The sequence below is a fragment of the Phyllostomus discolor genome, chromosome 10, assembly GCF_004126475.2.
Source record: "Phyllostomus discolor isolate MPI-MPIP mPhyDis1 chromosome 10, mPhyDis1.pri.v3, whole genome shotgun sequence".
NCBI lineage: Eukaryota > Metazoa > Chordata > Mammalia > Chiroptera > Phyllostomidae > Phyllostomus > Phyllostomus discolor.
The window spans coordinates 3,547,477-3,561,160 of NC_040912.2; the positions used below are offsets into that span (position 1 = coordinate 3,547,477).

A 13,684-nucleotide genomic window follows, 5' to 3' on the forward strand; every position below is an offset into this window, starting at 1 on the left:
TGCTCACACCCGTGAGTTGGTGCCGTGGTGACTTCCCGTAATCAGATCTGAAAGGCAGGACCCTGTGGCTGCTTCTGCTTCCAAACCTGTGAGCACCGCGCTTTCCCGGGGGGCTCGTGTCGCAGAGGAAATGGGACCTCGCTGTCGCGTCTCAGTACTTGATTTTCCCGCACGGACCGTCCGGTGTCCGCCCGGGCTCAGCCCGTTCCGCCCCCGCACCGATGCTGCCTGGCCTCCCTCACCGGCTTCGGTCAGTCGTGCGGGGGTGCGCCAGGTTCTGTGTATCCCCCCCCCACACACACACACGGCCCCTCTTCACGGCTCTCAGTGCTCCCTTCCTTACCCCTGGCCATCTCTGTTTCCCTGCCCTATTCTCACCGCACTGCCTTCATCTCTGAGCTCTTGCCCTGTTCTTCCCCACACCCACCGCTGCCTCCTCCTCCTCCCTTCAGAGTTAATTGTTACACCTCCACCTCCGACACCAGCCTCTAAGAATAGTGAGGCCCGCGCACCCTCCCGCGGGCCGCACCTCGCCACGCACGGTCTCCCATAACCTGTCAGCGGTCTCGGCGGCAACCTCGGGTCGTCGGGCCAGGCTCGTGGGTCAGCCCGCGTCCCTCCCCTCTTCGCGTGCATCTCTAACCTGGGACTTGACTAAGTTTGTTCCCACTTGTAAACCTCCTGTCTGGGTTTCCCCGGGGTTCCCCCCCCCCCCCAGCTTTCACCCCAGTCCGTATCCTGAGCCCCAGCTCCCTGCTTGCGTGTGTGGGGAGGAAGGCCCAGCTTTAAGGTTCTTCTCGGTCTGTCTCCTGACTCCTGGCTCTGCCCCAGCGCCAGGCAAAGGCTCATGAATAACGTCACAGGGAAGCTGCACCGTTTTCCAAAAGAGTTTTTCCCTGTTGCCTCCACCTCCTTTCGCAGTGCCTGCTGCCTGGAGGGAAACAGGTACAGGTCCATTTCCCCAAGTTCATTGCCTCAAGCGGAATAGCACAAGGACCGCTTCCTCAGACGAAGGAATTAATACTCCGCCCCAAATGTGTTTGTTCTCATCTCCCCGAAGGAAGGAACAAATGCTTAATGAAACCAGTGGCTGCAAAGAATCTATCCAGTTAGCTTGCAGCGACCGAGAATAGTCCTTCTAGAAAATGTTACCATTTGGAAAGCCGTTCTCATTTCCACCAGCACACGCACACGAACACGGCTGATTCAAGAGGCAAATACGTAACACGGAAGCCGATCTCTCCCGCTTCCGCCCCATCTGGCGGCCTCTTGGTGTCCTCTCACAGCAGTTCGGTTCTCCTCTGCAACCGCTCGCTTCCTCCCAGGGGTCCTCCTCCGCACTGTTGGGGGGTCAGCTCCCGCTGGACTTCGGGGCGGGGGCCCTGGCTTTCTGTGCACCCTCAGAGTTCAACTGCAGTGTCAAATCGGTAAACGCAAACGCGCATGATTTTGGGCGTGGTTCATGCAAGGAATGTCGTTGTTCTGTGTCACAAGTTTTCCCAGACTACGTGAAATATTCCCACGTGTGATGAGAGTTCTTCCTCTCTCTCTCTCTCTCTCTCTCACTCTCACTCTCACTCTCTCTCTCTCAGAATTGCTCACTTACAAAGGGATCCCTTATTTTGTTTTCAAAGAGGGCTGTGCCTTCCCAGGAAGCTATCAGAGCACACCATCCTTTAATAACGCAGAAACCTGCCGTGGGTTGTTAGATTTGTGTTTACGGTACAGCGGTTCTTGCTAATTAAAATGATCTGGGTTATAATGAGAGCTGTGCAGAGCATTTGTTACTGAGCTGTTTAAAGAACGCCCAGATCTATAGAACACGAGAGGAAAAGGGGGAGGGGGAAGAGTGTAAGTTGGAAAAAATCATTTTTACATTCAACTGCACGTCAGGGTCTCAAGGTTGGAAGCATCCTCATACTGAGGAGTGGACTCCTAGGAGGCGGTGTCCAGAAAGGACCTTGACGGACATGCTCAGAGCACCAGTTTGCAGAGTGCTCAGGCTTCAAGATCAAGTACAATTTAAGGAGCCGCATTGGCTAATTTAGTCCATCCCCAAAGCCCTCGCTAACTAATCGGCTTCAAAAACTTGCAGGATTCATGGCCTTTCCCCCTTGGAAAAGCCTGTCACTCGGTCAGGTCCTCAGATTGATCTCCCGCATGGTCCTCCCCCTTCATACCAAGTGGCCCCAGTCAGAGTGACCGCAGCGGGCAGGGCGGGAGCCCCCGGGCTGTGCGTGGGGTTTCTCACCTGGTGCTCCACCCCTGAAAGTGCCCACTGGAGCTGCACGGCACCATGCTCTTGCCGGAACCCAGCTGCATGCCCGCTTGCTCCTCTGTGGACTCAGTTCGGGAGGGCTGAAGTGTGTCTAATGTGGTGAGGGGCTGGAGGCGGGGGCTGCTAACGTGCCTTTGAATGCCGAGGTCACACGCCCAGGTGAAGTCCAAGTTGAGTTCGATGACATTACCATGCGTTAGTGAGGTTTGGTAAGACCCAGATACTTTTCTTTATGAATAAATACAGTATTTTCAATCAGCTTGCCTCTCTAATGATAATTGGAAACAAAACATGTTGTTATTAATCCCTTTATGCTTTGTACGTAAAGCAGAAATACTTAAACTCCAGCGCAAGGGGAAAACCCCAGATGACACCGTGTCAGCAAAGGGCTTTTCATTTCCCCTCTTTCACAGGATTCTTGGGGGAAGAAGTGTGTTTACATTGTTTTTTATTCATCCTTGCTTTTATGTCTTATTTTTCCTCGGTGTAAACCTGTGTTTGAAACTTGAAAGAAACTCCCTTGAAATCACCAATTAAGTTTAAGAAGCAGGGTGCTCTTTTGCATATTTCCCCATAGGCTGATTGCCCATTGACAGTTTAATGAAAAAGAATAGAAAGTCACGAAAGAAATGTTAGCAGTGGTAACACCCATGAAAGCTCCCGGCGCGCCCAGCGACTGCTGGGTCAGAGCGAACTCAGGCCGTGCTGAATCGGAACCATGTCCCCGGGCCTCCTGACTTCATGCTTTTAGAGACATTTGTACGAAAAGAAGTATCCTTTCCCTTTGATGAGATTTCCTCGGAGTAACAGCAAGATACACGCAGGCCTGACTGCGGAGGAACTATCCACGTTGTACTTTCTTTTTTCCAGAACTTCTACAAGACCGAGCTGAACAAGGAAGAGATGTACATACGCTACATCCACAAACTCTACGACCTGCACCTCAAAGCGCAGAACTTCACAGGTAACCTTGTCTTCTGGCGCGGGGTGGGGGGTGGGGCTGGCCTCCCAGGTGCTGGCCAGGACACACCCTGCGCTCCCTGGCATCAGGGCCGGGGACGCGAGCATGCCTCCTCTAAGCTGAAGTTTGCTTCTTGTGTAATGCGTCCGTCTCTTGTTCTCTGTTTCCAACCTCTGTATCAGGTGAGGAACCACCTATTTTTTAAAAATTGAAATTTATTTTTAATTGGATCATTTTGTACTTCAATTTTTATATATTATATATATATATTTTACTATATCCTTTTGCATGGTTTTTTAAAGGCTGCTTTGGGGGTTACAAGACGCACAGCTAACTTCTCACAGTCTGCCGAGAGTGCGTGTTTTACCACCTCGCGGGGAATGTGGGGGCGGCGGCCGTGGGGGCCGGCCCTTCCATCCTCCCTGCCCTGTGTGGTGGCCGCCGTGTGTGCGTTGTTGCGTTTACAGGCGTCGCAGTCCCCGCCGGAGAGTGTCCTAGTTCTTGCTTTCAACAGTCGTACCTGTTTTAGAGGAGGATAAAAATATCAAGAGAAAATCATAGTTACTTAGGTATTGTTCACCATTTTCTACCACTCTTTCTTCATGTAGGGAGTTCCCAGGTCCCCTGTCACCATACTCGTTCAACCCAGAGGTCTTTGACATAGACCCAGCGGTGAGGAACTCTTAGTTGGCTTCGCCTGAGAGGGCCTGTGTTTCCCCCCACCCCCGCGGGACGCGCTTGCCGGAGACGGCGCTCCGGGTGGACTGTGCTTTCGCTTCAGCGCGCGGGGGCGTGTCGGCGCTCCGGTGCTGTGCTGGCCTCCACCGTGGTTTCCGATGTGACATCCGCTGTCGTTAGATCGGCCCCCTGCCTGTGACCTGTACTCTGTTACTTCCAAGATCTTGTCTTTGGTTTTCAGCAGTTGGATTACGACTTGCAGGGCAGGGTTTCCTTTGCGTGTTTGTCCTCTTGGGGGCACGGAACTCCTTGGATGGAGAAGCTAGCTTCCTTCCCCGACTTCGGGACGCTTTCGGGGACTGTTGGCTCGAATACGTTTCTGCACCCGTCTTTCCCCTCCTCCCGGGACTCCGGTGAAGTGACGGTTAGGCCTTTTGGTACCGTGCCGTGACTTCCTGGGACGCTGTTCATTATTTTTTTTTTTTTTCCATTTCTGTGTGTTCCGTCGTTCAGATCGGATGATTCCTGTTGACCCATTTTCAAGGCCACCGACTCCCCTGGGTCAGTGCCGTGAGCGGGGAGCCCTTCCAGAGAGATGTCCACCTCCGTTTACCACCGTGCTATTCGGCTCTAAACTCTTCATCGGGCTCTCGTGGCCTCCATTTCCTTGCGGGGGAAAAAAAAAAGCATTGACTTTTAATCCATGGGACGTGGTCATAATAGCTGCTTCACATTATTTGTCTGTCGTTGCAACATCTGAGTCATCTTGTGGTTAGCATCTGTTAATTGCCTTTTCCCTTTGAGATTTGTTTGTTTTTCCTGTTTCTTTGACTATCAAATCATTTTGAATTGTATCCTGAACATTCTTTAATATTATCTTGTGAGGTTCTGGATTTTGATTAAAATCTTCTGGAGAATGTTGACCTTTTTTTTTTTTTTTTAAGTTTAGCAAACAGTCCAGTTTGTTTCAAACCTCCCTGAACCATCTTCTGAAAATCGGGACCCCCCACCCAAAGTTGGTTTAGTTTTCAAAGCCTTTGCAGCATTGTTCTCGTCTGTCCGGCATGATGTTGTCGCCCAGGGGGTCTGGGACCTAGACAGGCACCTGTCCCACCGTTATTTCTCAAAACCATTTTCCATTGAGTCTGGTCTTGCCTGCCCTTGTGCATCTGGGGGACGAGCCCATGACGTCATCCACGGGAAGTTAAAGACCCCCCCCCACCAGCTCCCTTCCATCTGCCATCCCCCTCCCTCTCCAGTCCTCACGGGGCTCCTCGCCTCCTGTCTGACTCAGTCAGAGCCAGGACACTCAGAGCCCAGGCTTGATGCTCTCCGCACGGGGAGGCACCCCCTGTGCTGGGTCTGCCTGGGGGCCAAGCTGTGACACCGGGGAGCCTGCAGAAGCCTGTTTATGACCATCCCCACTGTCCCCACTGCTTGTCTGCGGTGTTGATCCCGGGACACAGAGTGGCCTGGAGGAGTCCACGTGCTCCACCCACAGACGGTCCTCGTCGCTGTCCTCCACTTGGCGGGGCTCTCCTGGGAGGGCGTCCTGTTGTCTCCCGGCGTGGTTCCTGGAGGGTAGGGCAGGCCACGCCGGGAGACGAGAGGCAGCAAGTAAACCGAGGCCGCTGTCCACACTGTGGCCATCGGAGACTGATCTTCCTGCTCTGTGGCCATCAGAGCCATCTTCCTGCTCTGATTTACCGGGTCGGCCAAAAAGTCCATGTGGTTTTTATTTTCCATAAAATAAAAGACGCATTTTTCATATTTCACCAATAACTTTATTGATTTGGGCATTTTGAGTATTTTAGCTATTTCCCACTATTGGCTTCTCGTGGGGAGACGCCAGGGGTGCTGCTAAACACCTTCCAGTGCATCAGACAGCCCCACGGCAAAGGATTACTTGGCCAAAACGTCAACAGGACCAGGAAACTTTGCAAACCACTTTTGACACATTCAGTCAGTCACAGCCCCTTCTCCACACACTGCACAGATCCCTTTTGTGTTTCAGGTGTGTTTTCACCTTTCCTGGAATAAGAAAGCACGATAAGCCACACATGTGACATATCCTCTCCCATCTTCAGTATGAAAATGGCTGTGCAGAAATGGACCCATTGCGGTCAGCTTTTTTAAAAATCCACACTGGGATGACAGCTGTTACAACACAGTCTAATAAAATTGTCTCAAATGAAGTTAAAGACAGCTGAGCACTCCTAGAACCATCGTATGGAAAAAATAAATGAACTTTTTGGCCAGCCGGTATGTCTGACTCCTTCAGGGGTTGCTCTCTGTGTTCCGTGGAGGGTTTTTCCACGGCAGTCGCCGGGGAAACGGGGTGGAGTGTGCGTGCTGTGTCTTACGGGAACCCCGGCACTGGGCCCGGGGACGGCCTATCCCCATCTTTTGTTACACTGTCCTTCCGGGGGACACCTGAGTTTGTGGCCACTCCTCACCTTTCCGAGGGCACGGGGGTCCTTTCTGAAGTGGTGCCCGTGCTCCCGGAATTTCCAGGCGCCTCCAGTGGCCGGTCCCCCCGTCCACCGAGAGCACCGTCCCTGCTGCGTCGGGAGACCTGAGCCCACCTTGGCCCTTCCTGTTCCTCACGCCCCTCACGTCGTCGCCCGTGAGGTGGTGGCCTAAAAAATCTCTCAAAATAGTTTCCTTCCATGGTTCCTACTTCTTTCCTTAAATGAGCCTTTCCCATCTCTCAGCTGGACTGCTTTTTCGCGATCACCAAAATTACTCCCCAGAGCAATGCCAACCACCTTCCACCAGCTGGACCAGGCGCCTGATTTGGGAAAGAATGTGTCGCTAGAAGCCAGCCAGGCCCACTTAGAGTCACATTGTCTGTGGCCGCTTTCGTGCCACCGCGGCAGAGCTGAGTGGTTACAACAGACACCATATGGTCTGCAAGCCTGTGTTGTTGTCCATCTGGGTTTCAAGAAAGTTTTGCCAGCCTCGTCTCTCGCTATAACTGGCAACTCCATGGCCAGTGTATGTCTTCTGACAAAAGAAAGTCCCAGCTCTCTGTTCAAGGCCGGTCCTAAGGGAACCAGCCCCCGTCTCTCCAGCCTCACCAGCCCACTGGCAGGGCCCTCCTCCCTTTCCGCCTTTGCGGGGCCAGCCCCTGTGGTGGTCCGTGCAGCCTGCGCCCTCCCAGGACTCCGCCTTCCCTCTCCCACCGCCGCCGTTCTCCTGCGCCGAGCGGCTGTCTCCCAGGCTTTCCCTATGGCCGTCTTCCAGGTTTCGATCGCAGCACCCTCATATCGTTTTCATTAATAGTTATGTAAGGCCTGGAGGTGTCAGACCCTTTTTGTCGATAGTTATGTAAGGCCCAGAGGTGCACGTGCGTGGGTAGGTGGGTAGGTAGGAAAAGGCTTTATCTCCAGTCCAAGGGTGAATTCCCTGAGGACAGACACAGTGTATTCTCTTTGGTCTCGTTAGCTCTTAGAGGAGGGCCTGGCAAGATGAGATTTAAATAAATGCATTGCTTTTAACTTAAAAATATTTTTTTATCATTTGTTATTACAGTTATTCCAATCCCCCCTCCCCCCAACTTTGACCCCAAACCTACCTTTTATATCTGTGGGGAAAAAACCTGTCAGGCTTGTTTTATTTAAAGTTCATTAAGAAAGAAAAAGAAGAAATGAGAGAAGCAGCTGAGGACACATGAGAGAAGCTCTTCCAGACATGTAGCGGTTCTGTGTCGGTTCTCCCGAGCCCAGTCCGAATCCAGCTCCTCGCACTTGGGAAATCTTTCTTCTTCATTTATTTGCAGCTTTTATGTTCCCAGAGTCCCGAGAAATAAGTCCTTTCCCCACAGGACGTTTTATTCATCTTGTTCCTTCTGTTCTCATTCCTGTGTGTCCCCGGAGGAAGTGAGATTGACGGGGAAACTCTTCTGTCTTCAGAGGGTCCTGTTGAAGTGCACGGCCCTCCGCAGCCGCTTACAACAGGAGTTTCACTCCCAGTCCCCCTCAGTCCCCCTGCGTTATCGCTTCCCTTGTCCAGTGGCGGCCTCACGGCACGGTTCTCCCTGTGACAGAGTGAGGCGCCCACGCTCCCACGTGCGGTGATGCCTCGTGTTCAAACTGGGAACGCTTTTTAAAAGAGGATCTGCTGGAAATTCTGGATGCGATTCATTTTCCCATCCTTAATGCATAATATCACCTACTAAAGATACAGAAAAACACACAACACATCACAACAAAACACTTGCAACTTGCTAGTAAGTTCAAAATCTTCCTCCGTCTTCTGCTCTGGTGTCCGTGCCTCAAAGCTATGTATATGTTTCAGTTCATGAAAAATTGCATGATTTTTTTTTTACAAAAACTGTTTGCCCCAGGTAGCCATCATCATTTTGCCAAATGAAATCCTCACAGAGCTGTGAGTTGTCTTCGCACCTTCCCCGTGCTGCCGCCAGTCATCGGTCGGCTGGCTCTGGTGGCCCGCCGGGGCTACCTGGTGTCCACACTTACCACGGTTTGTTTACGAGCGCGTGCACACACACGCACACCCCACCAAACACGTCTGTGCTTTCTAACTCCACGTTTATCCCTGGAGTTTCTGGGTTTCTCCTGTGCTCTCCGCTGCCCTCCAGCCTCTTCGCCCCTCCTGCACCCTGCCTGTGCCCGGACTCCCCCCCAACCCCACACCGTCCCCCAATCTTGCAGCCTGGGACCACCCAGGAGCATTTAGCTACCATCTTTGCTCTCCCACATGGGCCCTTGGGAACAGGCTCGTAGTCCCACGTGGAGGCACTCACCGGGAACGTCCCTAGCACACAGAGGCGCGTGTCCCTGAGACACACGTCTCTCGACGTTTTTGTGATGACACTCGCGTCCGGGCCTTGTGGAAAGGAGGCAGAACGGAAGGAGAGAGAGGGAGAGAGCGAATGAAGGGACTGCAAGGGGCCAGACGATTGGATGCAAACCCCTGAGGGCCCCCTCTACCCGGGAAGGCGCCATCCGCTCTGCCGCGGTGGCCCGTGGCCCCGGCATCCTTCCTCAGTCTCACGGAGCAAGAGCGCAGAAAACCGTGCCCCCTCCCAGTTGGCAGGCAGCAGGCAGCAGGCGCTGCGGGGGCGGCCGGGGGCGGGGCCCCCTGTGGACCGTGGCCCCCTTTCCCTGCAGAGGCCGCCTACACGCTGCTGCTGTACGACGAGCTGCTGGAGTGGTCGGACCGGCCGCTGCGCGAGTTCCTCAGCTACCCCATGCAGACCGAGTGGCAGCGCAAGGAGCAGCTGCACCTGGCCATCATCCAGAACTTCGACCGGGGCAAGGTGAGCGCCCGCCGCGGCACCTCCCCCGCCGGGGCCTTCGGGTGCCCACGTGCCTTAGACACACCCAGGCGGCCGTCAAAGTGCAGATTCCCCGGGCCCGCCCTCGGCATTCCCACCAAGCAGGTCTGCAGGGGGCGCCTGGTGTCCACGTGGGTTCCGTGCTGTCTTCCTGCTCGGCGTGGCAGGGGTCCTCGGGGAGGCAGGTTTTGGGGGTGAGGAAGGAGCCCCGTGACCGGACTGCAGCCCCGTCCGACCTCGGGGCGGGGGTGCGCAACGTGGGGGGGAGGGGATGGATCGCTAACTCCGTCCCCGTGGCCGCAGTGCTGGGAGAACGGCATCATCCTCTGCCGGAAGATCGCGGAGCAGTACGAGAGCTTCTACGACTACAGAAACCTGAGCAGGATGCGGGTGAGGCGCCTGCGGGGGGCGCGCTCCGTGCGCGGCATGGGGGGGCGGGAGGGGGGTGGCGCCCCCAGGCAGGTCCCGTAGGGCAGGGAGGAAGCTTCGTGAAGACGGGCCTCTCTTCGGGGCCACTCGGCTGCCAGACCAAGAAGCCACAAAAGGCTCTGCGCGATGCTTTCCGTGGGATGCGAAGAGTGAGCTGGCCCCCGCGCCCCCGCCCCAGCTGGTGGTTTTCAACCTTCTTCATCTCGAGGCACACGGGAACTCATTGCTAAAACTCCCCGGCTCACCAAAAATACATTTTTTTGCCTATCTGACAAAAAAAATTAGGTATGATTTTGATTCATTCACACCAGATGGCTATTGTTGTTATATCGGCCGTTGTCACTTTTTTAATTGAAGGTCTAAGGGACACGCGGTCAGTGCCTCAGACGAAATGGCCAGGTGTTGCGTGTTTTAAACGTTCTTGTGGCCCCCGGTTAAAAATCGCGGGTGTAGGCTGAGCACCCCATCAGAAATACACAGTCGAAGCCAGGATCGACACTTCTAGTTTATCGAGGAAAATCCCCACTGTTGGAACAGCTTCCCCCTTGGACACAAAGCTGCGTAACGATATATTACTCTTCCTGCCGTGGTCTGAGCAGCAGAACAGTAGAGACGCTAGCAGACCCGTTTTTAAATGTTTGGGGGCTCAGTTCCGCAGGCGCCGGCTGCCTTCAGCTGCAGAAGTGTCTTTGTGTTGGCCCAGCCTGAACCAGCGCCCGCCCGAGGGCTCCAGCTTCAAGTCCGGTGTCGGCGACGCCTGGGTCCCCTCCTCCCCCTCTCGCAGGCCCAGCCCAGTCCCGCGGGCTCTCCGAGTGGTGCTCCTTAGAGTCGCGAACATCGGTCATCATGTCCTTAAGTTCCTCCAGGTTTCCGAAACAGGGTCACCAGCGTTTACCTGTAAAGCAAAGCGGCAGTGATGTTGCCTTGTGATTCCGCGGTAGCCGTTGGAGAGATGCTACCCTAACCTGTAAGGCCCAGGTCACTCCCCTGCCCCCACTGTAACTCATTGAGCGGGCTGGAGCCGGCCCAGGTCACCAGCAGTACTTCCCGTGGGCGGGGCGTCGGTGAGGACACGCCCATTGAGGCCCCTGTCCTTCAAGCTGGCTCCCGCAGGCCCTGTGGTTTCCCATGAAACCGTCTCTTGCTGCTCTTGGCCTCCAGGCCCCGTGAGAGAGGGAGGCTGCAGTGTTTCCTGGGAGAGCCCGTGGGTGCCACCGTCCCTGAGATTTGTACAGAATTGGGGCTTCGAGCTTCGGGCCACCTGCTCTTCCAGGTGCTGTGCCTGGGGGTGGGGGCGGGGGCGGAGTTCGGGTGCAGTAGGAGTCCTTCTCTGGAACCCTGGGGACAGCAATACCAGCAGTGGGAGCAGTAAGCGTCCTGCGATTTCAAGTCCCCCATCGTCGGAGACGCGCTTCATTCAGAGCGCCCAGCTCAGACCGCACTCCACTCGGCGCCGTGGGCCGCCCCTGGGTGGTTGCCCAGTTTCTCCCCGTCCACCCCGAGCCAGTGAGCACTGCCCCTGCCCTGAGTGGCCCGGCCCGAGGGCAGGCAGACCCACAGGGGTGTGCACACCTGGCCAGAGACCTCTCCCGAAAGGGCTGCTTCCCACACTTCATGCCGACGGTGTTTAGTCGGGAGGAGAACATTTCCCCCGTAGACGGTGTGCACAGAAATCATGTTCTCCGGCAAGAACACGGAAGAATGCACTTGACCCTTTCCAGCCGGGACCCGTGAGCCCCTGAGCCCCCTCAGTACCAGAACGAGGTCTCCTTTCCCGAGACGAGACGCCCTCCCCTGTCCTCCTTGGGGCTGAGTGCGAGGGCTCAGCGGTGTGTCTCCCCTTGCAGATGATGGAGGCCTCTTTGTACGACAAGATCATGGACCAGCAGCGGCTCGAACCAGAGTTCTTCAGGGTCGGATTTTATGGGAAGAAATTTCCGTTTTTCTTAAGAGTGAGTAACGTGCTGTGTAACCGGCCGTCACGCTCCCAGCGGGTGTCCCGGTCTGGACCGCGGAGACGCTCGTGGCATTTACCCTCTCAGACACCAGAACGGCAGGAGACGCCCTCCTCCCGTCTTAGCCTGCGGACCCCACACTTGCTTGGAGGGCCTCACTCTGAATAATTTCCCGAGACACCCAACAACCTTTTGATTTTCCTCCCCAAGTCTCCAAGTTTGCCGAATGGATGGGCAATCTTTGGTCACTAGAGTCATTTCACTGGTGTGACTGCTGGTCACTCTTCCTCAGAGTCAGCATCAGAGGAAAGGGCAGGCCGGCTGGGGGGTGGGGGTCCCGCACCATGGACCACGTGGCGATCCCATGTCCCATGGAGGCCTGCCTGCAGGTCCGGGCAAAGAGCGGTGTGTGGCAGCGTGACGCCTTTGTGGCAGGGTACGCGTCGCCTAGCAAAGCGAGCCCGCAGATTTCTGGCATAAACTCGCTCTGCAGAAGGGAAGTTTCCAGGTGCTCCAGGGTCCCTGCTGGGCAGTCAAGTGCTCGGCTCCGCTGTCCTGTTCTCCACGTTGTGCCGAGTAGTGTCTTGTGTGCTCGGTGCTTGCCGGACGCGCCGATGGGCAGCGTCTGACTTTTGTGGAAGCTTTGGTCGGGAGAGGGGACGCGCCTCCCCAAGCAACCAGGGAGAGAAGCCTGGGACAGTTATTTAAGTTGAGCGACTTCATTACGAACTTTAAATCTCAACGTGCAGTACATAGGTGGTATTTGTGCACCCCCAAGCCCTGCTCTGCCCTCAGCACATGGGAGTGGATGTAGGTGGGGGGTGCTGGGAGGCCAGGGGGAGGACAATGCTGACAGAAGTTCATGGTCACTCAGAAAACAGGCACCAGCCTTTCAGGTGGGAGGTGTTGGTGCCCGGGAGCTCACGGGGCTTAGGATTCTGTGTCCCTGAACCAACTGGTTTCCTTCTGGCTCAGGCAAGTGAACAGTATCATATTCTAAACTACCCAAACACCAGACACAGGCTCACTCCAGCATCACGTGGAACAGACGTCAGACGACAGGCTGGCCCCACCTTTCACCGGCTGCAGTGACCGTGTGTTTGGGTTTGACCTGTGCCACACGGACACAGGTGGAATCCCCTTGTTGGGTTGAGACGCGATGTTGGGGTGGTCCCAAAGCTAACCCTGAAGACGGGTGGCCCGAGGATGGGGGGAAGCTCCCTTCTGGAGCAGGAGCAATGGCCAAGGCTGATTCCTGGGAGCCAGCCGCTGCGGGCCTGGCTGTGGCCGGCACCCCTGCGTGGCACACCTGGTCAGGACCAGGCTCTGAGACACCCGGGGGGCATGCTAGGGCCGTGAGCAGCACGGGGGCCCGAGGCCCCGTGGGTGACCTCCAGGAGGGTTCACGGGTGACCCTGCTACAGCAGACCCACTTCCTGTTAGCTCAGGATCGTGCAAAGTAAGAGATTACATTTCCTTCCATATTAGCCTCAGGGCTTGCTGGTCCATTACGCACAGTAGGCAGTGGTTAGACAAGATAATTTTAGATGGTCCACAAATCTGTTTTTAATTTCTTCTAAAGAATCAGAAGAAAAAAAGTGAACGTTGAGGTTTAAAAAGTTGTTACATATTCTACTGTGTTATACATCAGTTACTGTGGCTATACGCATGTCTGTCTTACACCAGAGCAGCCGCACAGCAGATCTCTAGCACGTTTATGGCGGAAGGGACTCTCAGAAGTCATAATGCGTCCTGGCCAAGTTCAAGTTCAACCGGCGAGTGTTCTGTAAGGTGCCCTGGATGGCCACCTAGCATATGCGATTGATGTGAATTAAAGGTATAAAGTTAAAAGAACCAAAGTCATTGAAGAGCCATAATTTTAAAGGGAATTTAGCATTTAATAAAATAAATTTTGTTAAAAAAGTCTATTAGAATAGACCAATCTCTACATCATCAGGCTTTAAAAACAGCCTTTCTGGATATAAATGGCATTTCTTTCAAAATGAAGGAGAACGTCGCCCTCTATTGGATTTTAAAGGCACTGCACCCTTAGGAATCCCTAGGCTAGATTCTAGTCTATT

At 54.7% G+C, this 13,684-nt stretch overlaps 1 protein-coding gene across 3 annotated transcripts in view; it reads left to right on the forward strand.

The window, feature by feature from the left end:
• The window catches only part of DOCK4 (dedicator of cytokinesis 4), a 278,124-nt gene that overhangs the window by 239,839 nt on the left and 24,601 nt on the right, over positions 1-13,684 (forward strand). For all 3 annotated transcript variants that reach the window (XM_028526081.2, XM_036010391.1, XM_036010392.1), the window contains 4 exons: positions 3,149-3,242; positions 9,053-9,201; positions 9,523-9,609; positions 11,496-11,600. In XM_028526081.2, the coding sequence (XP_028381882.1) occupies positions 3,149-3,242; positions 9,053-9,201; positions 9,523-9,609; positions 11,496-11,600 (435 nt within the window). The remainder of the gene's footprint in view (positions 1-3,148; positions 3,243-9,052; positions 9,202-9,522; positions 9,610-11,495; positions 11,601-13,684) is intronic.